At 38.4% G+C, this 26,621-nt stretch overlaps 1 protein-coding gene across 1 annotated transcript; it reads right to left on the reverse strand.

The window, feature by feature from the left end:
* Nucleotides 1-681: 681 nt before the first annotated feature.
* LOC103701557 (ubiquitin carboxyl-terminal hydrolase 15-like) lies at nucleotides 682-21,007 on the reverse strand. Its single transcript, XM_008783709.4, is given in 16 exon segments — nucleotides 682-1,260; nucleotides 1,263-1,837; nucleotides 1,909-1,970; nucleotides 3,404-3,616; nucleotides 12,722-12,806; nucleotides 12,900-13,057; nucleotides 13,172-13,295; nucleotides 13,476-13,638; nucleotides 13,749-13,834; nucleotides 15,203-15,300; nucleotides 15,418-15,557; nucleotides 15,672-16,110; nucleotides 16,222-16,654; nucleotides 19,206-19,577; nucleotides 19,761-19,809; nucleotides 19,922-21,007. Coding segments are annotated over 14 exon segments (3,000 nt in total). The 5' UTR covers nucleotides 19,493-19,577; nucleotides 19,761-19,809; nucleotides 19,922-21,007; the 3' UTR covers nucleotides 682-1,123.
* Nucleotides 21,008-26,621: the final 5,614 nt, after the last annotated feature.

Raw genomic sequence — 26,621 nt, forward strand, 5'->3', positions numbered from 1 at the left:
GTCGTTGCCATCGATTGCTCTCATTTTCGTCCATCCACTCTTGACATCCTCTCAGTCTCGTCTCTCATGTCATCATGGCCTCTTTACCGGTCTTTGCTCCTGACGAGATCACCATTAGAATCGTTGGGCCTTGGTTGCATGACGTGGAAGAGTTGGCGGGATGAGGAAAGGTTGCTGGATGGATGGATAGGGAGAGAGAGGGAGAGGGAGGTCAAGAGGAGAGGGAGGAGGAGGAATAAGGCCCTGTTTGGGGAAGCTTTTGAAGAGCTAAAAAGTACTTTCTGGCTCTCCAAAAATACTTTTAGATAAAAAATGCTATGAAAGAAAGAGAGAGAGAAAGAGAGAGGCTTTGGAAGCTTGCAGGCAGCTTGCAGGCTTGTGCTGAAAGCCGATTGATCAAATAGTGTGGGTCCAGTGACCCAAAGCCGTGTAGTTTAGGCCCTCATCTCTCTATGGTCTAGGCAACAGGAACGGAGAAATTTTGGTGCAGAATTACAAGACTCATTCTTGGACCAGGCCCCACCATCCAAGTTCAGCATCTCAAAACAAAAAAAGAAAAAGGAAAAAAAAAAGGAGGCTAGATCCGTAACTCCAAAAACAAGCTTCCTACTTTGACAAGCTTTTAGGATGGTTTTCGTCATCAGCAAAATGTTCAGTATCTCTGATATGGAAAGATACAAATGCCTCAAGCAAACAGAATTTGTTTGCTATATTATAATTATCTCAAAATCACTTACAGAACAAATAAATGTAAGATCTGAAGAAACTGCAAATAAGCTAACCAATGTTTTACTGGTAAGGAGGAAAATATAGGACTTCCAACCATTCAAAATCTGGGAACTGCCAAAGTTAAAGAAACTCATGACGGGATGGGAGCAAGAATGGATGCAACAACATGCATTGACTCCAATATCAGATCATTATCTAAATTCTAAAAAAGAAAGTAAGAATGTTAGCCAATTTACTTCATTAAGTACATACGCTCTCGCCCCATCGCCCATGACAATGGCATTAAGATCAGAACATACCTCGCTCAATTAAAAAAAATACGAGGCATGGCCAATGCTCAGATTGGGAGCAACCACAGCTAAAGGGTTCCACTAGAACTGATAGAAGCTAACCGCTACAGATCACAAAATCCAGAAGTTCGAACAAAATCATCTTTCGGATGATTGCTCCTGTTCCGACCATACAGACTATAGCTGCTTGCCGAAGATAAAAGACTCAGTTGAAAAAGCAAGGAGCTGTTCCAGATTCTTTATGTACATCGCCGAGAGATTGACTTGGCATCGAAGAATCCATAACACAACCCATGCTCTCCGAGAAGAATCTTGTCTGCAGCCTACAAGGCGAGAACTTTGTACATGAAATGCCATTGCTGTAGGAATACTCTGGCACGTAGAAGGGGCTGAATATAGAAGAAATGGGATCAAGGTTAGCATTCTCTCCATAATCCACCGTGCTGAACGAATCTCTGGTACTCTCGGTGGTGAAGGATGATTCATCAGAGCTTGTAAAAAGAGACCAATCGCTAGATGTAGCATCAGAGAAGTCCACGTTCAATGAATATCCATATGTTCCCCTTGTTGGGAGGATATTTCCGCTTGAGGACTGTATCATGTAGTCAGTTGTTTGATCTTTGATGATGCCTTCCCTATACTCTGGTCTGAAATCATTTCGCATGTATCCTGAATTTCCTGAGGTCAATTGGCTTTTACTTTGTTTCTGTTGCCCATGTTTTGGAGATTTCTGGGTTTTTGAAGGGTTACACTTTGCATATGCTGCATCTTGTAAAGGTGCTTTCTCAATGTAAGCTCTTGGTGGACGCGGAAAAGACCTGATGATATTAGATAATCATAAGCTGAATGTGTTGAGCAAATACAATATGATAGATTTCATAGAACATACCTTGAGTAGAATAGCATGTATGCACCTTCAGACATAACTTGACTCAGCGGTACAGCCTGCACCTGCTTGTAAAACGAGAAGCAAAATATGAGGTCAAGCTTAATGAAAAAGATTGATAAAAATGCTTGAGTTCCGACCAGGTTAAAATTTGATCAATTTTTTAAATACTAGTATGTAGTGTATGTTTACTGATATAATCAATTAACCAGCTTAAGGAAACTCGTTTGGTGGACCACTCATGAAGCCATTTCCTGTCTCTCCTACTTCCACTTTTTGGGATTCTGTAATAAATACAGGACTATCAACCTGCGACTAGCATTTAGTTTGTCCTTAGATTTTCTACCAAGATATACACCAAGATATCCACATCCCTGGCATAAGCCAGGGAAATTTGACAGCTTTGTGTGAGGATGAAATAAGATTGATAGATATAGAAGTTTGTCTTTTCATTTTGTAGCATCACACAGCTTTGAGTTGTGCACAAAATCTGTGCCATTTTATCAGGAAAAGGCTCGACTTTCTTCTCCGTAAAAAGGCACTGCTATAGATATTACTAGCCAATAGTTGAGGTATCGGACTGAAACGTCTGAATTTAAGACATCAGGTGCCACTTGGCTCAGAGTTGTGCTTCATTGCATTTATTGAGAGATGCTCAATTGCTGTTGTAGGTATAACCAGCCAAAAGTTGAGGTATTGGTTTGAAGGTGGCATTTGAGACTCTCAGTCAAATTAGTACATGGTATTTCTCTATGATCAAGTGCCATGTTCGTTAGAATTGCAACTTGATACTGTAAATGAGCTGTGGACCTCGATCCACTGCAAGTTGATGATATTTTAAGCTATTGAATGACCAAAACAAGGTTATGACTTATGAGTATTTAATATCTTCACTTCTTAATTTTTTTCTGTAAATTGATATGATAAATATGCCCTGCTAGCTGTGATCCACTGGGACAACTGCTTCAGTGTTGATAATGTCATCGACAAACATTGCAAATTCCAAAAGCGATGGCAATGGTTAATGAAACCTTATAATTTAAACATTGTTTCCCACATTACCCTGACCACATCAACTAGTTAAATTGAAAATAGTGATAAAGCATAGTCACATTTCAATTACTAAATACAAGATGACATGAAGATTATCAGCAAATGACCTGAAGCATGTTGGTATAGTGTTTATATGATGCATAACTGCAAAACAGAATACACCGACACTAAAGAACTATAGTGCAGTCATAATTCTAGATGCACATACATAATACTCAGAACAGGATCTGAGATAGAGATACTTTTGCTTTATGGAATAGAGTGGCCTTAGGCATCAAGCATGTGCAAGCAATGATACCAGAAAATGAGTTCAAGCTGCAACTTTAAGGACCATATACCCATGTAATATGGATTTGATAATAATGTCACAGATACTACATGCATGCATTGCAACACCCTTGCCAATCAATAAAGCCAGATAGAATCCCTATAAACCATAATTTACCTCAGAATCGTCAATTCTGAACCATGTTCCTTGCAGATCTTTGACATAAGATATATAATGCCCAGAGAATGATGCATTCAGGGTATCCAAATGTACAACAACAGCATACAACATGTACAGGGGAGGATTATCAGCAGTCCCAGTCACAAATGGGATCATGTCCAGCATGTCTGGAAAAGTAACACATTTATTGATTTTGCCGTAGTTTCCTGTCTATTTAAGCAAAACCAACAATCAGAGTAACTATACAAGAAATTAAGTGGTAAACATAAAAGCAACCATAGTAAAGCCGATAGAGCCATACAAATATAAACTACTCAAAGCCGAAACATCCAGTTACAAGAAATAATGAACAAAATATTGCAAGGTTAGACATAAGACTATAATCTAAGACCAAAGCATAATAAGCCCTGCACTGTCTGTTATATGTATCTGTCAGCTTTTAAGGGTCAAATTATGATTCAAGATTAAAGCAATGAACTAATCAAAAAGTTGGTGACAACAGCAACTGTTAAATGCCACAATAATGTAGATTATGCAAAATTTCAGATGAGTTCTCTAGATAAAAGTTTCAAGGGAGACCTATTTTGAGACAATTTAATACACAAATTAGCATTACTAATTTGTCAGCATGACTTGTAAAAGGTTGACGTTATTAAATGTGCAGTAAAAATACAAACAGCTACCAAAAAATAATAATGCACAATTCCTGCATAAAGAATACGTAAATTTGGAAACACCAGGCTCAGCTATGTATGTGACTCTTACAATAATGGTAGCATTACAAGATCCTGAACATGTCAGCTTACATCCTACATGGGCAATCAAAATGTGTCTAATATCATGTATAGTTCAGAATCCAATGACAAACACCTTTTGTTGTTGACATTCCCTAAGCCGTCCTCTGTACAGATTCTATATCATTGAGTAACTAAAGAAGTCAAAAATATCATATTTAGTAGATATCTTGTTCCTGGGCTTCCAGGAATATATGCTACTTTATCATGGAAGGTTCAATCTAATTTGCTCTCAATACAAATTTTGATATGAGAAGCATTTTTTAGACACTTGCAGCCATTTATAAAATGGAAGGGGATCATATTATAACTTCCATCAGATGGAGAGATTTTGAATTCTCAAATAGCTGTAAGTTTGAACAACAAAAATTTCTAGTATTAGTTTTTTTTTCTTTTTTAATAACCGCTTCGAGTATGGCTGAAAACAGGTCAGATGAAAACCACTTGGATCTAGATCTGTATCTGAACTAGAAGGATATCCAAGGAGGATTCAAATTTTGATAGCCTTCTAGAAACGTTTTGGATTCAAATTCTGTTATTAGTTCACTTTTTTTTTTTCAGGATGCGAATCCGGATATCCGAATTTCATAAGGAATTGTGGGAACATGAAACCTGAAACCAGATCAGGCCTTTATTCTAGTTTCCTACATCCCTTTTCATCTTCCCTAAGATGCAGTATTGCAGCCCTACTCACCTCTAAACCTCTTTCCCTCCAGCCCTCTCACCCTCCATGCCTCAGCCACCATAGCCACATCACCGCTCTGACATGGAAACAGAAGTAACCCCAGTGGCCAGTGGCATCCACTGACTGCTGATCTCTTCTCTGTGGATTGCTTCCTGGCTCCCCATCCATGGTCACCCACTTCCAGATCTCACCTCGAGCCATCCTTGCAGCACACATGACCCATCCACAATTACCTTCTATTCTGCTCAGCATTCCCAGCCACGACGTCAACAAGCTACCCCTTCTTTCCTGCTATTTGCACCTCATCTCATGGACGTTATAGATTCTTCTAGTTCTTTCCTTTGGATTTTAAAATCTGAAGGTTAATAGGAGCAAAGTCCTGTCTAATGAAAGACTTGGAGAACATTTAGGACGTAGGTCAATGGATCATTCCTTTTCCCTTTTTTCTTTAATTTGAATAGAGAACAGCTGCCAATAATTAAAAAAATCCAACTCCTGCAATAATAGCTCGCAAAGAGGTGAGGATTTTCATAATCTGAATGGTCAAAAAATGATAATAAGCAACAATGAATCCAAAGCACTCCGAGTTTTCTTTTTTCTAAGTTTTGGCTTGTTTGAAATTATATCAGTTGTACTGCTGCAGAGGTGGAGGGACCAACTTTCCATCCATTCCTGCCCATTTTCTTTGGTTTTCAAGTTGAACAAATTTGGTAAGTTACCACCTTTTGCTATTTCCCCTCTAAAGATTACTAAAAATTTATATGCACTTTTATTACTCACTATTAATGGACATGTGCTGTGTATGTGATTTAAGGGGAGACATGGGAACCGGGCTACATTATCTTAAATTTTTCAGAAGATCTTAGAGATAGGAGTCCTTGAAAATTCAAAGTCTATGAAGATTTGTGGCATTCGAACTATCAAGAAGTTCGGCTACAGAAGGGCACTCAGCTACAAACAAAAAAAAAAAAGTCCAGTCACAGACTTCTCCCATTAAGCATAGTAAGATGCATATGATCTATTAAATAATGCTGTTAAACCATCTAAAAGCACCACTCAAAGATTTAGGTACTGTTACATGTATGTCATACCAACCCTAAGGTACCAACACCAGTACACCCCCCATACCAATATTGTACCAACACATGGTTCTCAGCCTTCTTTTCTCCCAACACCAAGAGGTGTATCGTGCATCAGTATGGTACTGTACCAGAATGGTACTATACCAGTATGGTACTGGTATAGCTACTGATACCAATACTTTAAATGTTGGTACTATTAATGCACTATTATTTTTAAAGGATGATATGAACACGTAAATAAACAACACTTTTATATAGGATTAATAGTACTTTCAAGTTTCAAAGTGTCCATGTTTATTCGAAGTTTATACACTATAAAACAAAGGGATCAAAGCAGGATTGCTATGGGATAGCGCTAATATTAATGTTCTCAACTTTTAATTATTTCATGTGCCTTATATGTATGCCTTTTGGTTTATAAACCTATTGTATCCAAACTTATATCCAACTCATATCCATACCCATTTAGAAAATATTGTACATACCCAATTCACATCCATATCCATTTTGAACAAATAACTAAACAAATTTAATATACATAACTTTATTCTTATTCACTGAATATAAATAATATAGATATGGATATCACCGCCATCCATAGCTGATTTGTTTTTTAGCCCTAGTTTGGGTCATCGTAAGGGAAAAAATTTGCAATTTAACTAATGCAAGCACACATGCAAATATGTATTTGGTTAGAAGAAACAGAATAATTAATTTGAAATATTTTGTTGCATAAAAAAAAATGTTCTTAACATGGCTAGGAAGGGATTTCAATTTGAACTTCAAGTCATAGGAAGGTTGCATAGATCAGATTTTCTCAATTAACTTGGGAAACCATCGACATCAGCTAGGAAGAGACTCTAATTTGATTCAGAATTGGAAAGGTTTACATCTCAACTTAATTTAAGGATTACTAGAAACATTCTTTTGAACAGTCATGACGATTCATTATAAATCTAAGAGTTAGAAAGGTTTGTTGGTCGAAATTACTTGTGGCAGACATTATTAATGCTTATATGGTAAGTCCTACATATGATCTATATGAATCCAAAGCAGATTGGCTTTGCTCAAAATAATGTCACATCTGATTCAATTAACCAATTAAATTAATAACAAAAAAGCAAATGTTTTTTTTTTGCATGTACAACCCTCAAATTTTGCAGTTTGTGTTAATGCTCTTTCTCCTCTTCTTTTTGCACCGATGTCCTTGCGATTCCCTACTATTAGCAGGTGTCAGCCCAAACCGTGATTATAGTCATTTAATCCTGGTTAAACATTTACAAAACTATCCTCTAGTCCATTATATCTTAGGGACTTCATGGCATAAGGTATAGTTGTCTTCTATAACGAAATCCCACAAAAATCATCATGCAGAGAGACCGATCAAATGGGAGTCGTAGCATAACACTTATTTATAACCATCAATTGTCTGATCAAAAGGAAACATGGTGTGGGTGATTTTAAGAAACATGGAAGGAGATGGACGAGGAGAAAATTGAGAGGACTTAAGGACATTAAAGGGTATCATAGGAAAGCGGGAAAAAAACTCCGTCATCCTAGTGCAAACTCATTTATAAAATAAAATAAAGACTTTCTTTCTCAATCTTGGTCTAGCAAACAAAATAAGTAGATCAGAAGAAACGGTTCAAAATTAAAAATGACCCTAGGTACTTGATACCAACATCTCTCTGTCATCTTGTGTTGGAATAAGAATGAGAAGCTTGACATTGGAGCCGAAAATCAATTCAAACTCTTAAAACTAATGCATGTCTGCATTAGAATTGAAAAGCAACAGTGAAGACGAAGAGAGATAAATGTGGGAGTCATGCACGCACCATGCCAGTGTTCTAAACCCATGGACCCAAACTCAACAATTTCAGAGGCCGGGTCCTGAATTCCCAGTTTGATCGTAGTTCAATTGTGGCCAACCACCATAAGTGGGAGAAAACATCTCTCTGATCGCCCCTTTCCTTTCTTTTCCGCGTTCCATCTCCCTTATCTCTTTCGAAGCCATATCCCTCTTCCCTATCTTCAACTTTCTTTCTTACCAGTTCTCTTCTCTTTTCCTTGTCATAAATCCAAGCAATAATAAAGGTTTTCCCTTCTTGGTGACATCCGAGGGTAACTTGTTGTTGGCTTTTTCTTTCTCTAGTGCTCTTCTTGATTATAATAACGATGCATCCTTGATGGCAAAGATGACCACAAAAAGCATCTTTCCTCCACTTTCCATTGTTGATGGGTGGGCGACAACAACTGATTGAGAAAAGAAGATTAGGATTGATCCAAATGGTGGTTTAGGGCTTATTGTTCCTCATGGCAACAACTACATCTTTATGGCTTCAGACTCCGATGATGACTACTGATCCAATAACAAGTTTTGGTGAAGAGGCACGCATGAAGGGAAGAGGCTAACGAATAAGATTTTGTGGAGAGCAAGATTGGGGGCGGTCCAAGAATCAATTTTTTGTTTTTCTTCCCATTCCATCTAATAAGCACGAGCCAAAATGGTCTAGCCTAGCTATTTCAACGAAGTAATTGATCCAGATTAGTGGTAGGTTGAATTGTCTTTTTTCCTATTTCTAGTTTTGGTTTGACCTAACCCACTAAGAAAGCTAATGGGTGGCAAGTCAGGCAAGTCGACCTGGTTGACCCATATGGGTTTGAAAACATTGCACCATACAATCACCATTCTTTTCCTAGTTCTAACAAACCCTCCCCCCCCCCCCCCCCGGCGCGCGCGGGCGTGGTGGTGAGGCAAACCATTTCCCTTTAGAATATATTATAGACAGCAGCCAACTAGATATAATTATTAACAAAAAAAAAACAAACAGGAATGGATTGCTTAACTCTCAATTTGCTTATATAGCATAATGGATATGGAGAATGGATGGAAAGATCAGAATGGCATGCCAAATAGTATAGGATGTGCAATTGCGTAAATCTTATTCTTCATGCGGACCCATATAACTAAGCTACTACTATGCATTACCTTAGTGGCATTCAAACGATTATGGGACAACTGCATTTTTCTCAAGATACAAACCATCCTCATTAAAATCCAAGGGTTTTTTTTTTTTGGGGGGGGGGGGGGGGGGGGGGGGGGGGTAGGGAATTTCTCATGAAGCAAGGATTGAATGGCTCAACAATCCTAGATCTGGATCACAAGGTGATCTGCCTCTTCATTTCCCAACAATCCTAGCCACCGATCTCTCCACCCTTCCACCACACAATCAATTTGAGATTGTAGAGGTGTAACTCTATAGCTGAGCCAATTGAGCTCCTCTAGCCTAACGTACTAGGAGGTCATGAACCCCAGAGGAAACACTAATTGTTGCGGGAGGAGGATGAGCAAAGGGACTTTTTGAGTCCATTTCTTGTTGCTATGGATTTGATTTTTCTTGGCTTCATTGTGATGGGAAAGAAAACCGTCAATAGAAAGGTTAAAGTAGGACTTCCCTTGGATTGAGCTCACCATCAATTCTTCTAGTTAGGATTAAGTTAATTACGTTCAAGAGCTATGGATCGCTAGAATCGAATTAACAGGACCAAAATATTGTGATCACTTTTGGATATAATTTTATTTGCTCTTTTATATGAAGAATATATTTATTTGGAAGAATTAGTTGTTCATGAACATACAATCACTAAATATGTTTTAAATCAACAAAATAATAATATTAATGAAATTTCACATCCTTAATCCAAATAGAATGCTGAAATAGAAAAAAGCGATAAAAAAAGATTCATTTGAAGGGGACCCAACCTCCGTAGATCTCGTTCAATCCTAATTCTTCAGAAGAACACAACATAAATTGAATTCTCGTCCCACTAATAACAAGTAAACAACATATATGCTTTACATCAGTAATTACCTTTTAGAAACCCAATGCACAAGAACACATCTAAAATAACAACATCTAACTAAATGACAAACCACCAGCCCATAAATCTAATGATAATTTTAATCTACTACCATCTGATAAATAAGTACATAACATTACACTCTCTTATAACAACCTTATCCTTAAGGTTGATCTTTGCACTTTAATGCAGGAGGCCAACTGACTTCCTCATCTTTGTAGCAAAATTTCCGTGTTAGGGTAATGCTTGCCACAAATTGTACCACCATCTTGATTTCATTGCATCCATCTTGCCTCCACGAATGTTGATGATGTATATTCGAGAAGCCTGAAATATAGTATTGTCAATCTTCCTCTCAATAACAATTTCAATGGCTTCCTTGAGCATCTACTCAATATTTCTCCAGCCTTCACCAAATTGCCGTTGTTGCTCTACCATGTTCTTCGAAAATTCCCTAATCCACTGATTTGCTTCAATTGCTTTCTTGACAAGTGCTTTGATCTCACCCAAATCATCATGAATCTTTAACAGCATATTTATGCCAATTGATGGCTTTGAATACATATATAAGTGATGTGTCTGATGTTTTTGGTGAAGTATGTGATGCGTCCCATGATATCATAATACTTACATGACATTAAATATTGGATATCATGATATGCCTCAACTTTTTAACCATTTAGGTACAGGTCTAGAGATGGTTACGCATCACATACAGGTCTAGAACTAACCAAACAGAGCATTTCTCAGCTACAAATATACCATGTTTGACCTTATATAATTAATGATGCCTATATATAATTATTCTCAAAGGAGTAGGTCAATTTGATATTCATAAGATACCAATCTGCTATTCAGTTTCAATTTCATGGTTTGAGTTTCCTGTATAGAGAGAGTCAAGCCTCTATATCCATTTAATATCATTAAATGTGCATATTGTGGATTATGATTCATGTTTTTGTTTTTATATTTGTAAACAAAGAGATATTCGTTAATATGCATCTGAATTTTTGTAGGCCGTACAAGTTACGACATGGAGAAGAAAAAAGGCTAGAGCATAAATTTAACCTACCAAAGCAAACAAGCCTTCTTGTGGTATAACTGATCCGGTGCAACTATATTGAAGACAACAGTCAAATATTTGGAACAAGGATTGCAAAATTGGTACCAATAGGCATGCTGACTGGCAAACAGTATGGTACAATACCGATTCATACCATACTGAACCGCAACATACCAGAACCACATGGAGAGCGAGGGGGGAGAGAGAGAGAGAGTGGACTCATTACTACCAATGTCGGTGTCGCCATAATCATCCAAGGAGGATTGGGGCCATCGTCCAACTCCAAGCACCCCAAAAACCCTAGAATTTTGCCAGAACAGATGATTAGGGCTTGAATCAAGAGGAACTGGATGGGAATAGGGAGGATGCAATGGAAGGACAGGAGATCGGCTTTGGGGAGGGATTGGAGGGAGAGAGAGAGGTCGGAGGACTTACGATTTCGAAGCCGAGGAGAGAGGGGAGGTGAGGGTTTCGAAGCTATCAGGAGGGAAAGAACTTACCATTTCAAAGAGATGTGCTGAACCATGCCAGTAACCAGCCAGTTTAGTTGGATACGCCACAAACAGGCCTATTTGGTATGACCCAAACTGGTCGATTCAGCATGGCTGGCAATCCTTGGTTTGGGATTGAGAAGCATCTAATGGCAGTAGAGGGATGACCATAGAGAACCATACTATAGGATTAACTGAACTAAAAGATAGGATCCATCTAAATCCACCTTGATCTACCTGCAATAATGCCCACCATGTTATGGTTCTCGACCATCAGAGCTATAACGATCATGCTATTTTGTATCAATCTATGTTAAGAAATCAAATGTTTTACCAAACCAAAGTTTGCCATACTGGTATCGGACCCCGTACCAATGTCACACTAGCATAGTATCAGTACAGTATGGTACAGAGTTTTTTTGGCATACCAAAGATCGGTACACAACCTGTACCGGTACCGAATAGGTACGGTACGTTCGGTACCATCCGGTATGGTACAGTACGACATACCATGTACCAAACAACATTTTGCTTGCAAAATGACAATGCACCTTCTCTTTTTGATATCAAATTTTTTATCACTTGTTTTGAATTTGGTGTTGATTTGGATTTACTCATACCGGAAATGGTGCTATTCTTCTCAAAGGACAGTAAGCTCACTTGTAACAAACATCAAATTTTTAGGAGTCTTTTTACAAGCTTGCGTGGATTTAGTTATATGTATATGCATATGTACTGATATACAGGTACGTGTGAATGCATGTTTAAAGAAAAAAAAGAATTTATCATATCAACTAGAATACATTTGGAGAGAGAATTTGAGAAGAGATAAGACTGCTTAGGATAGATAAAGGAATGGTAGTTGACAACTTAGCATTATCTTTTCAACAGAAGTTTCTTTTGAAAATTGTCTATACTCATAGTCACTATATGATAAGGTTTTAATGAAATCTAATCAATTTTCCATCCAAGTGTTAATTTGATGCAACCAGCCCGCCACCCTTTCCTCATTCTTTTAATGTATATATATGTTTGTACATGCACTCCTTATTAGAGCTCAGAAAACTGGAAACTCTATAACAAGCAACACTCCTGGAGCCTTGCTTTATATGTTTCTACTAATAACACACAGAAATCTTGACAATAACAGTAAATTTTGCAGTGACGGCATCATACGGCATAGTGTATTTTCCGAAATTAATGAAATTGTGGTAACAAATCCATAAGGCTTATATCTGAATAATGAAAGTGAAAGGAATGACATAAAATGATCATTTGTTATGTTTAGCACAATGTAACCTCCTACAAAAGTAAAACCAGAAATCAATTAATTGATTACCTGGAACCTCTTCAGAACTATTGTTAAGATGTTTGGCACCTCATGTATGGTCAACTGCTTTCTGGCGTTAACATATGCAGAACACCTATGCATCAAAAGCAAAGGTAAGATCAAACTGACACAAAAAATGAAAGGGGGTGTTATACTTAGATGACGAAAAAAAGGAGAATCACCAAACCTTCCACATCTGTACATGTTCTCTCCATCTAAATCCTCAGGAGCTGTAAATTGTGTGAGTGCATCTTCCAAAGATTCAACCCAACCATGTATCTCCAGTGTAAGATCCATAATATTTTCATATCTTTCAGACTCTATATGGCACCTCAAGCACTTAACCTTGTTTCAATCAGGTAAATCAATTAGTACAGTGACAAATTGTGATTATAATATGATAAACTATCAACTTAAACAGCATGAATATTGCAAAAAAAGTCAAACTTAGATATTCACCTTCGACTTGAGCCGACCGCCAAAAATCTGTTGTACTAGTGTTGTCTCTTGCAATTTTGGATCTACTTGCTTCTCACCACCAAATTCCTCAAGGCATGTAGATTGCATAGACATAACTAGAAACCTGGTTGTATTTCGTATAAGGAAGCATGAATGAAAAAACATGGCATATGTAAGTAAGATATTTTAAACATTTTATTCTGCAGCAACAGAGTTAAATGGACTTCAAAAGTAAACCTAAATGCAAGGAAGTTGTCAAACTAATGAACTAAGCATGACAAAGTGCCACATTCACATATTGCACCTTAGAAATTCATGTGCATCTTCTTGGTTACCACCACCCATACGACAGCCAATATTCCTCATGTTTGAAAGGATCCTACTGGGAGACGAAGGGCCTCCACCTTCCCGCAGCATAGAAACATGCTGCTCAAGTTCACACATGAGGCACCAATCTTTGACCCGGCCTAACATACATAGAATGATAAAATGAAAATTAGACTAACCATCCAGATTAAGTGATCTAGCTTTTGTGGATTTTATTTTAGAAGAATGAGAGAAAGAGTCTGAGTAGTACAGGTTCTTGAATGCGGCCTCTGAAGCAAGTACACCATGAGAGGTTTTGTGTAGGTCAGACATTGCAGGACAGCATTAGCATAGCAACTGCATGAAACAGGTTATGAAGATCAGATACTGAAATGTTACATAAGAACTTAAAAGAACTTTTATGATTCATCCATTGTATAATGGTTTCACAATCTGCACTCCTGAGGTAAGGTAGAATTTGATACTTTAGAATACAAAAATTCTTGCAATCCAGAGGAGTGAAGTTGGACGAAAGGATATATCATCATTTAGATAATCCTAAATTGCATAAAAGTTGTTGAAAAGCATCTGAATACATTAAGGGAGGTCCTGGAAAAAAAATAGAAGCGCATAACAGAGATCTTCAATGCATGGCTTCCTTATAAAATAAGGATTGTTCTCGCGTCAAATAAACCATGAGGGTTTTATTAACACTGTTTCTAAATATTAAATCATCAACCATATAAATGTGTCACACTTGTCTAAACCAAGACATCCTTAGTTTCATTTTCAGTTTATAGCAAGGATTGCCGAACCAGTACCGGGTGCCGTACCGGTCGGCGCCCGGTCCGGTTTGGTCCCGGTTCGGACCGGACCAAACCGGCCCCAAACCGATCGCCAAAAATGCCACAGCGCGCGCTGTGGCAAATCTAACCAAACGTGGTGCGAACCGATAGGTTGTCCGGTTCGCTATTGTACTACGGGGCCGGAACTGTTCAGCCTGAACCGAGCGGTATGGCCCAGTTCGAGATTTCTTGGTTTATAGTTTTTCCATGTCGTTGATTCATAGAATGTCTTGTCCTCTTTGCAAAAAGCCGTATATAGAAAATCCCGAAAGTAATTCTCTGAAAACATAAAGTGAAAATGGGGACCACCATCTACCTGCTTTGGAGTTGTACAGATTCCCAAATCAGCTTCCAAAGGCTTCCCCAAGTTTAATGTTATAGTTTAAGTTGGTAGATGAGACAAATATCAATCTTCGCATTGTAGCAAAATTACATACAAACTACCTTCTAGAAAGGAATGCATGCTTTATAAAGATGATATTTCTTATAATTATTGCAAAAAGGTCTCAAGAATCATTCTTTGGAATCAGATATTAAAGAATGAATCATTCTTTCCCTGGAATCAGAAAAAGTAAATGGATTCCAAAAGCTTGTTGAAGCTTAGACAGGATAAGTTGATACATGAGAGAAGAACTATGTTCCCACAATATGGAAATTGCTCACAAGCTATCCTTATGAAATGAATACAACAATCTCTGGGCATGAAGAATAAACAAAAATTACCTCAGCTGTTACACAGGACGTCTTGCCTCTTAGTAATGTGTTCTAACACCAATATATCATTATGCGTAGTAAATATCTAAATATGCTACAGCCTCTGCTTTTCACATCTCTAGGGAAAAGCCATCATCCAAATAAAAAGTAACTATTTATGTGGTACCTGTTTCCACAATTAAGAAGCCCCCTGGGAGCTATGCCCCCGACTTTGCAATGAAAAAACTTCACAAGATCCTCATAAGGAAACAACAGCTGACACACCTAAAATTGCAGAATGTGAAATGCAAAGCATTTAGTTATTGCCTTCAAAGAAGAAAACTATGATCTTAATTGTCCATAATTGGAAAAGAAATATGGCATTTCAAGAAAAACCATCACCTTATTTTTCTTATTGTCATTTATCAAACTCACAAGATTCTGTTTGAGAACTTTTAAGTGTTTCTTTGATCCTGCCACCTTTGCCTCTTCCATGTTGGAGATCCCATCATGACCCCGTGAAACATTTGTTTGAGGACATCCTGCACAGATTAAAAAATACTAAGAAGAAGAATAAAAGAACATAATTGAACAGCAGGCAACTAAATCCAAGAAATTGCCATCACAGATCACTAAACAAGTTTTAAGTAACTTACTAGATTCATTTTCCATGTAGGCATGCCTTTCTATTGCTTGAGATGGGTATTCTCTTGATGCTTTCTCAGCCGATTTTTGCGATAAAGAAGTTGTGTGCCCCAAAGTGTATGGAGGTTTTTTAAAAACAATGCTTCCTTTAGCTGAAACCTTTTCAGCTGAATAGCTCAAGTCGGCTGGTGCCCTAGCAGAAGACAATCCACCTTCATAACACTCAACTTTCTCTGAAGTGGCCTTAGCATCAATGCCACATCCATTTATCCTATTTCTCTCAACATGGGACGGGGTTGATATTCCAGGAGAGCTGCTTGTCTTATGTCCAGTTCTAGTTTCCTCTGTTAATTTATGAGACTGATGCAAAGTATTTTTGACAGTGGATGAACTGCTGGTGTCCTGAATCCTATGAGTTTCATCATCAGGCATGAAGTTCCCACTTCCCAACTGAAACCATCAAGGTTAAACATTGGTAGTTAGACGATGCAACAAAAAATCACTTATAGTTTACAAATCAGTGAAGCACATATTATAGAAACCAGCATAAATGGCAAGAACCTTATGTCCCAGAGGAGCATCTTTTGATGAAAACTCTGCAGACAACAAGCTTGAACATACAATTTGAGCATCTGTGTTACAGCTAATGGTTTCATCATATGCACATGCAGCACTTTCATCACTTTTAAATAAAACTCTTTTTGTTCTATTAAGGGCTCGCTTGTCTGACAGCTTTCTTCCTGCAGCTGGATCTTGAGATGCATCAATTTTCATAACACAAGGATCACTCGATACATTACCAAGAAGATCACCATGAAGGGACTCTTCAAAATCACTTCCAAGGACTGATGATTTGAGGCCATCAAAATGAGAATTCTGTTGAAGTGCTTCTGTAAGAGAAAGGTCACCAGAATCATTGGAGCTGGTATCTTGCCATTGCTGACATTCTTGCTTGTGCCCCAGCCTCCAGTGTATTATTTGACACTTTCCAGAACTGCAAAATGTGACGAGCTAACATTTGAAGATGCGAGGAGGAAAAAATCTCTGCATTATAAATTAAAATAAAGTTACAGCCAAGGGTTTAGGGGAATAAGATGACAACCCTTTTCTCTTTAAATAACAAGTGTATTTGTTTTCTTCATTATAACAACTGAAAACAATGAAGACCAGGTATGAGGGCTATCAGTTTGAATTTTGTTATAAAAATATTGTCATTAGTTAACATTATTCATAGTGATTGTAAGTACAATCCTCATCTTTTCCTACACATCTAGAAAATTATAGATATTCAGAAGAAGATGCCAACCCTTTTCTCTTTAAATAACAAAGTGTAATTGGTTTCTTGCAGGGAGAGAGAGAACAAGCGTATTTGGACTCCTCTGTATAAAAACTAAAAACAATGAAAACCAGTTAAGAGCAAGGTCTGACGTACCATCCCGTACTGCCTGGTACCATACCGGAAGAAAATCGGTACAAAACACACATTCAAGTTGGTATAAGCCCCGTACCGAAGCGTACTGATTCATACCGAGGGCGTACCGAGGTATGTACCGGTCCGTACTGAAAGATGTCAAGATGAAAATTGAGAAAATGGATAAAATAGTTATTTCAGCATAGAGGTATATCCTACCGTATCGTACCATACCGAACCGAACCAATAAGATACTGATACGGTATCTAGTACCGAGAGATTGCGGACCTTAGTTAACAGGGCCCAAAATTTGAATGTTGTTATAAAAATATTTTACCAATTAACATTATTCATAGTGATTGTAAGTACGATCCTCATCTTTAACTACATCAAGCAAATCTTGACTATCTTAAGTCTACAAAGAAAGATGATATTAGTTCTGCACGTAATTTGCTGAGTATAGCAGCAAGTTAGATCTTAAGATGATAAATGCCAGACACCAGTAATGCATTAACAAACTACCTCGTTCCAGTGTTCGATTAATTTTTCATAAGAGAATATGGTATGAACAATTAAAACAGATTTATAGATGCCATCTTGTCACACGATATATTTATGAAATGATGTTAGAGAGAAGTTTCCAATCAAATTTATTTGTAAAAATGCCAACAAGACCAACCATCCATCAGGTATTAAAATAATGCAGAAATTGCATGCAGACACCCTTCTCTGAAATGAGATTTAACATTAAAAATTGGCACGAGGCACCCTCCATGCTGCAGGTCAGGCACCATTGTTCTAAGCTTAAAGTAAGCAAAGCAAATCCAACTCAAACATAGCCAACCAGAGGAATGTTCTCATTGAAGACCACCTTTCTACCAACTCACACAAGAGATAAGCTTGATGATTCCCTCACTATCAATGTAGAGTGTAATTTTGCCCATAAAGTACAGTACTGGTGGAGGAAGGAAAAAAATCTAGTCTCCAAATTTTAACTGTGGTTTCGTAGCCTTATTTAATCTGCATGATAAATGATACTTCAACTCTGTATCATGCACCTTGTCAACATGTTCAATCTTTTGTGCTGTTCATTTGATCTGCCCTAAAAACTGTATGTTGGGATTTATTTTATTCAAATCAAAATCAAATGCTCTTGTGTCAATTGAATCCAAAATGTTTAGTCTAAAACAGGTCAAATATGGCCACCTGAACAAAAACTTTTCATCCAAAATGTGCTTTGGTTTTTGTGAGATTTTCAATTTGCATAATAATCAACATGAATTCTAAAAATAACGCTCTAATGAAGAATATAATCTATGGGTTTCCTAACTTATCTTTCAATAACTCATATGGATGAAAACCGCCAGATTGATAGCATAAATTCCATTCAAGAGATGAAAAGGACAAGGTTTTATACTTAGCAAAACGATATATCTCCTGAATAAGCTCCATAAAACCCTTATGATTGCAGATATAATGTAAGAAGTACATTTTTTTGTCGATCCAATCTTTTATGCATCTAAAACCCTCTAAATCACAAACTAGAGATGACTCCAATTAGGCTTATTATCATATCCTTTTTTTTTTCTTTTTGCTTATTCTAGAGGAAGGGTTATGATAGGCTATGCCAAAAACCATATTAAAATTAATAAGAAAAAAAATTCTAGCTTTCCTTTCCCATGGTATAAACTAATAGGATAAGATATTTAGTTATCCAAAATATGGCCTCCCAGGTAAAACATAAGTCATGATCATATATTTTTCCTTCGAAAGATTAATTCAATAATCATTTTTGTACGAGAAGCAGCCTCCTTATTTTAATGGTCCTCAGAAAAAACTTTTAATTAAAGAGTTTTCTGAACAATTCCATGAACAAACAAATACTTCCAGCAACTATGTCCTCTGCTTTCTTGCAACTGTTGTGAATAATAAGGGAAAAAAAGGTTGACTCAGCAAGCTAAAGAAAGCTAAGTTACGAGGAAAGTTAATGCGTGATTTCAATATTTTATCATGTGCAAACTGATGATTGTGCAGAAAGCCCATAGATCATTGAAGAATAAGTTTACGAATAAAATGGCCTACTTAACAATGCGGACAAAGGAAAAAGAAAAGAAAATGATATTAAACACTATACCAGTATCTGACAGACTTGCATCTGGAGCAGCGAGTTGTAGCAGGAGCAAAGCATCTGGCACACTCATGGAAGCCAGTTTTTAAAGAAGAACCAGCTGGTATAACATCAGCAGTTGCCATTGCTTCAATTCTGAGAGCTTCCTCAGCAGCAAGCTGAGCAAGCATACTTATCCTGGCCTTCTTTTTCGAAGTCTCGTTCCATATTCCAAGTAAAATGTAAGTGACCAAAGGGAGCACAACCAAGACCAGAAGAAGAGCAGTAATATCAGCTTCACTTGCCCGGAGCATGTCCCCACCAACATATTCACGTCCAGCTCCTGCAAAGTGCTACCCAAATGGAACCATACCGAATCATATAACTTAATGTCTCACCCTGAATTTCATGTGATCGAACAGACATTAGAAATTTTCCGTTTGTTTATGGTGAACAAAATATGTTAAGAGAGCACAGTTATTATTTTATATTTTCTTTCCAGCCAAGAATAAAACAAGGACTATAAACAGAACAGTGCTATGATACATACATAAGCATGAAGATTTATAAGAAGAAATTTACCTAAAAAATTTTAGGTTTAAAAGAACCCAGGTCCAACCAGACGTTCCTTCTGAGAATAAATGGGAGAAAACATCAAAGGAAATGCATTCATGAGAAATTAAGAGAAGAGTGGAAGGCAAAAACCAAATGGAAATAGCATCGTTACAAGTTTTAGTTAATACCAGCATATAAATGCAAGCAGGGACATCTTACTTCAAAATTCCAGAGATTCGAGGCACAGGCTTCATGCAGTTCACCCTCGTGAAGATTCTCAAACAAAAGAGTAGAAACCACACGAAAAATCCGACCTTTAACTTCTGGTAACAATCAAGAATCCTCAAAGCAAAATCTTGGAGAAAAAAGATCACAAGCAACATCAAATCAAAGATTTAACAGATTAATTCCCAGGTTTAACAACAAAATCTGATAATATATTCTTTATATAAGTAGCAGTGAAGTTCCATGCCAGTCCCTTTTCTAACATTTCTTCTCCCAAAGAAAATCTTGAGAACAAAACCGTATCTCTATGCAAAACTAACACGCAAACCAGAATCCAAGAGCAAGAACAAGAGCAATAGCAATAGCATGAAAAACAGCTAAAACGAGAAGACTACAGTCCCATTGCTACCTCCTCTGTGAAGAATAACTGTCGAAAGAGGAGGTAAGGGGAGATTTAGATATGGCCCCTCTTCACCAAGATCCCTATTTTGTCACCCCAGCACCGAAAGAAACAAATCAAAGGCCTATTTCCGACAAAACGGCATGAAATCCAGTACTCTTACCTCCATCAAACGAAGGCCCACATCCCTACGCTCCTTCCTTTCAAGAACCCAAATGACAAATCCCCAACAAGAAATATAACCCTATTTCTCCCCAAATCCAAATAAAATCCCGCATCCCAGACTACTACATAAGAAAAACCCCTCCTTTAACGATTCCAGGATAGGGAAAGCCGACTAAAGCCAGGAAAAAGAACAAAAAAAAAACAAGAAATATGGGTTTTTTATCCAAAAATCTGCGAAAAAACCCGCATTCTTCGAGGGCGCCAGACTCCAATGTACTGTTCAAGAAGGCAAAAACAACAAATATTTCTCCTTTATAAATACCAAGATGGGGAAAGCCGACGAAAACAAGAAAAAGAAAAGAAAACCCCTTAAAAGATCGATTTTTCCCCTAAATTCAGCGAAAGATAAAAAGAATTCCTCACGGACTACAGATTCCAGCGGGGGAAATCATGGCGGAAACAGGGAAAAGGAGCGGGCTTTCGTTCGTACCTCTGGGTATTACGAGATAGAAACCCACGGGGCCCGGCCTCGCATCCTCCCATGATTCGCCGATTCCTCTGCCCACGAAGGGGAAGCTTTTCCACCAAGCCGTCCTGCGGCACTCGTCTCAGCACTCTCTCTATCTCTCCCAACCCCTTCTCGCTCTCCTGCTCCTATCTTCTGCCACTATACAAAACAGTATACGCTAAAGAAAACAAGAGACTACTAAAAATAGTGAACTCCAACACAGCCCCTACCTCTCGTCCTTTTCCAAATATCCTTCGCAATTAACACCCCTTCAAATACCATCTCCATTGATTTATGTATGCAGGACAAAATGAAGTGGAAAAAATACAAGTGCAGGGCGTGAAGGGCGTGGAAGTCTCTGTTTTTTTTGTTCCACCGGTTTACGTATGCCGGACAAAATAAAGTAAAAAAAATACATGGCTGGGCGTGAAGAGTGTGTTTTGCCCTTTGTTTTTTTTTGGGGGCGGTTAGTACAAAAAGCTTCTCCTTTTTGGTCTTGCATGCTTTAATTAATTTTCTCATTAATTTCCTTTTTTTGTTTAGGTTTCTAACTATTTGTTTTGGACTGACTTCTCGCCCCACCTATTAAATTTGGAAACTTCTTGACCTCAAACCTAAGATGCTGGTTTTTTTTGGATATATCTATCCTAAAACAGTATAATAAATCTAATTTAATAAGAAAAATTTAAAGTGATGACGTGGCATTTTTTTAATGGTCAGGTGGGCCAGTTCGCTGCAATTAGTTTTTGGTTCATAATGGACGTCATGTTAGCTGTATTAGCATGGCTATTAATTTATAATTTATGCATGATGAGACTAACAACATTGTTGTTGATTTTAAAATTTAACATTGAAGTTTATTTCTATAAATTTGTATGCTTAAGGAAGATTAACTGCTGTGCTAGAAAGATAATCAGCCTTTTAGATCTTGACGAGAGTAACATAAATGTTATGTTATGACATTGCACGTTTCAATTAAAATGTCTGGGGAGATGCATAAATCAAAATAACTAGTATGCTAACCATCAAGCCCCATTGGTTCTTGTATGCTTTGTGTGTGTTCTAGGGGAGGTAACAACTGAGGAATATCCTCCTCGAGCTATAAAGCAAGTTCCCGTTCTCTCAAATCAAATATAGAAAATGGCAAATTTGAGAGATAGTTAATATGTTGTTCACTTCGGTCAAAATAACATCGATTTGGGCCCACAGAAAAGCTCCTTAATTTTACTAGAATCGCTCTTAAAGATTAGATAAAAGACAGACTTAAGTAAAAAAAAGACCATTACTTTCTTTAATTTCTTCCATCTCCTTTATTTTCTTCTTCAATGTTCCTTCTAAACAACATGAGTTACTCTGACGATCCCCCAAACTGACTCTCCAGGAATTACAATTATTAGATAATACCTCACCATCGCAGGATTATCATGTCATCATTGACGGATAAACGATTGATGGAAATCTTGGGATAACGTGAGCTCATGATGCGTTGACGAGGTCATCGAATAAGAGCCGCCAATGAATAAACGAAATAGAATTTGTCCATTCTTTCTGCAAACACGACTTCCAAACCTGCGCCCTTCGGGTCATGGTTGGTGGCCGCAGACAGCCGTTAGATCGGACCGAATGCGGATGAAAACAAAAATTTCGCAATCCGAACTCAATTTATTTATTAAATATATTTAAAATTTAAATTCTAATTCGATTTGCTTATTAAACAGCTAATTCGATTTGATCTATATAAACTAATTATTAAATGGGTCGCAGCAAATTAAATAGACCAAGAGTCTAAATTTGAATCTAACTCATTTAATAAACAGTTCTAGATGGGTTGATCCGTTAATGATCCAACTTTATTTATGATAATGATTTATAAGCCGCTTTTTGACTCCTTACTCAGACCAACTCCTGGGTGATGATAAAATAGAGATGGCTCACCTCCCTTGGCGGGACCTTTGTCTCTCTGTTTAAATCACGTTAAAGTAAAACATTGAGAGGGACAAGGGGATTTTTTTAAAAAAACATAGGATGGTTGGCGGAGGCATGAATTAGGTGGGCTCTCACATTCTTTAGAACTTGCAAGGCTAATCATCTCTCCATTGCTTGAAGGGACAGAGACAACATGGGAAGAGGGAGAAGGTTACTAGGTTTGGTGCTTCGACTCTGTCACTCCCCTAGACGGACCAATGTGGTCGCATTATGCCGGATAAAAGACATAGATCTCATCAATTAGTTGAAAATGAAAGTTCTGTCCTTGTTTTTTATCTTTATTTATTAGTTAAGGTGGAGAAGACCTTTCTAGCTGGAGGTGGTGAGAGGTCATGGTCTAACACTGGGCTTCATGATTCATGCAATAGTGACGGAGATCAGGATGCTCTTTGTTTGGTGAAAGCCAGACCATTGCTCAAAGAATTGAAAGAGAGTTGATTTGTAACCAGTAAAGTATGTAGGATTTAAACACGCAAGCCTGCTTCTCCTTAAGTAAGCATGATATTCAACTTTTTTATGCTTCATAAATTGGTTTGCATATGACAAGTAGGCAATTGATTAAAATAATAGCGAATATCTCGATTTAAGCAGTTCCATATGCCCTCAAAAAAAAAAAAAAAATTCAAATCCAAAGTACATCAAAATTCACTACTATTTTATTGTAAGAGATTTTTTTATATCTTTTGACAATAGCAAATTATATTCTACACTACTGCACCATTTTGATCAGCTCATCTTCTTTCTATATACTAATTATTTGAGACAAGCATACGATGAATAAAGCTCACAAATAGAAAATGAACCGAGTGGCATGATGTATGACCATATAGTGCACAGGGCATAGGGTATTGTTGTGGTTCAAATTTGGCCCGAGTGTGACCATGTTGGTGGAGTTGAGGGAGCTGCTGGTTGTTGAAAGAAGGAGTCGGGAGCTACTTCCTATGTGACGGTCGTGGACATGTATAAAGCCTCACCGGTGTTTCCGGTGAGAGCCCTCCGACGATCAAATTAGAGTGGAATAAATTTGATTCAGCCAAAAGTCCCTTAGAAGTTACCTGACCGAGCTATTTATAGTCCCGATGGAGAGGCGCAGGTGGCAGAGGCGCTGTCAGCCCTCATCATGAGGGGGCGTGGCTCTGAGCCGAATGGCGCGCAGTTTAGGCTGGTTGGTGGCGTATAGTATTGTTCGTTCTTGAGAACGGTAGGATGTTGACAGTCACAGCAGGATATGGTCGGAGTAGTCATGGTGCCGTCCTTTGATTGTTGAAGGCCGGCTATGGAGACCTGGCATGGTGGTGTTGTAACGTACGGCCACGTAGATGAGCGTAGGCGCGCGCATGGATGTGATCGTTGGCGGGGCCAAGCCCATGAGAGGTCGTATTATGTATTTGGCGAGGTCGGCTTGACAGATACCGAGAGTAGCTCGGCTTTCCGGGTTCTGAGATGTGCTCGGTAGATCGCCCCGAGCTCGAGGATCGGAGCGTACTACTGAAATAGGCGCCCCGAGCTTGGTCGGGACGGGTCGGCGAACATTAGGGGCACCCTGAACACGGTCAGGGGAATCGGCGAATATCTGAAGCTGAGCTGGTTGCGGATCGGATTGAGGATTCGACCGGACTGTGTTGGCATTTATTAAGCCAGAACGGGGCGGCCTTTTAGTTGTGGGTTGGACGATCCATTTTGCCCCCCATCTGGTATAATTTCTCTTTGACAATTGGTCTTCTTATTCATGATACACAAACAAGTGACCATAGATGCAATGTAAATTGCCTTTAGTGGATAAGTCATAAAATATATATCTTAGGGGTGGAAAAAAAAATGCTCCACTAATTTTCCTCCACTCTCAGAATGCACGAACTATTATTTCAAGCAATGGGCTCGCTGCCCACGTGGCCTAAGATCAGGAATCCACAATAGTCTAATCCATTTGTCCTTCCGATATTCTCATGCAAAGTAATTGTGTCAGCTATAAATGCACGTTCTAGGGTTTTGCCCATCGGGTGGGGATAAATTAGCAATTCGTCTCTTTTCGAAGCATATCAAACGTTTCATTTTTACGGGCTTTACTGCTTTTCAAAGCTTCGTTTAGCACATCATCCTCTAACCAGGCGACAAGATAGCCGAGTCAATGGACCACAACGAATGGACAGGTGAACACCGACTAATAAAGCAATAGTTGGGCCGAGCCATATTTCGTGCATTTTGTGCAGCTGTGCAGAGCGCTTGAGTGCTGTGGTTTCTTGATGGAGTTAAAGGCATCAATATGGATTTTTGATGGGTATGGCAAAGCCGTATTTTTGTATTGGTTTCTAATTTGACCAGCAAAATAGAGATTACGTTTTAACAAACTACCGAAACTAAATTTGCACCTCCTTAAATCACTAGAAAGAAAAGGAACCTTAGCAGAGAATTGCTTGCCAGCAAGAAATAGGGACTGCAAATTGCAATGGGTAGGGCATGGGTCGGGCAAGCCGTTACCCTTATCTATCCCATACTTGCCTCGAGATGGAGCAAGACAGGTAAACTCTTGGTGCAGAATAAAATGGGTAGAGTTAAAAAAGGTAGATTGGATGGATCAGGTCGGATAAAATTACAAAAATTAATATTTTTTCATACAAATTAGTTTTTCTGAAGAGAATATTTGTAAAGAGTTATATATATCTAGATCAACTCGGAGCTAATTTTATCATTACTTGTGTCCACCCTGGATCCACTATAGGTCAAGTAATACCTGCAGGTCGGGACAAGTGGGGTCGAGTAAATTACTATCAAAATGAGGTAGAGTAAATTATCATCTTTAATAAGCAGGCATGCGCAGACTGAATGTCAGCGACACAATCGGTGGAATACAACTATAGCTTTCATGCCCACGGCCGTTAGAAGGTGCTAGGCTTGTATGATGAAAGGCCTTTCAACAAATAGGCCCGTATAGCTAGGTGAACAACTAAAAAGTGTAACTGGCACGGCAACGCCAGCCCATGCAACAAATCAGAAGCATAGTCTTGCAGATCCAAGCACAGGATAGCAGCATTTCTGTCTGCCTTGGAACCAGACTTAAACATGGGCCGCCTTACCTTGAAAGACTGGTCATGAGGCAAAGCTGGCCTTAAAAGTCCAGACCCGATAAATTGCGGGCTGCGAACAACCCTTTAGACCTTCAAGCTCAGATTTCTTTATGGCAAGTGAAACCCGTTCTGTCCTTTATCCTCCCGCTACAAGGTTAGATACTTAGATGCGTGGCCCAGGCTCTTTGTCACACAAGAACCAAGATTGGGCTTCGAAAAAAGCCCATTAGGGTCCGTTAGGCTTAGTAGGCTAATGCTACGTTATGCCCCGATACGGCTAATACCCAGGCCCGACTCCCCTTGTTTGTGTGTGTGTGTGTGTGTGTGTGTGTGTGAGAGAGAGAGAGAGAGAGAGAGAGAGAGAGGTAATTTCCTCACTTCTCCATATCTCGAACCTCTATCATTCTCCACTATGCATGTTTTGCATCGTAGCATTGCATATAATCCGATGGTAATAATCGGATGGGCGACATCATCCATCTCAGAGATAGATGGATGCTATCCATGTTAGTGTGCCAAACACGACAAGTTGGGAGATG

Source organism: Phoenix dactylifera, chromosome 9, assembly GCF_009389715.1.
Source record: "Phoenix dactylifera cultivar Barhee BC4 chromosome 9, palm_55x_up_171113_PBpolish2nd_filt_p, whole genome shotgun sequence".
Taxonomy (NCBI): Eukaryota; Viridiplantae; Streptophyta; class Magnoliopsida; order Arecales; family Arecaceae; genus Phoenix; species Phoenix dactylifera.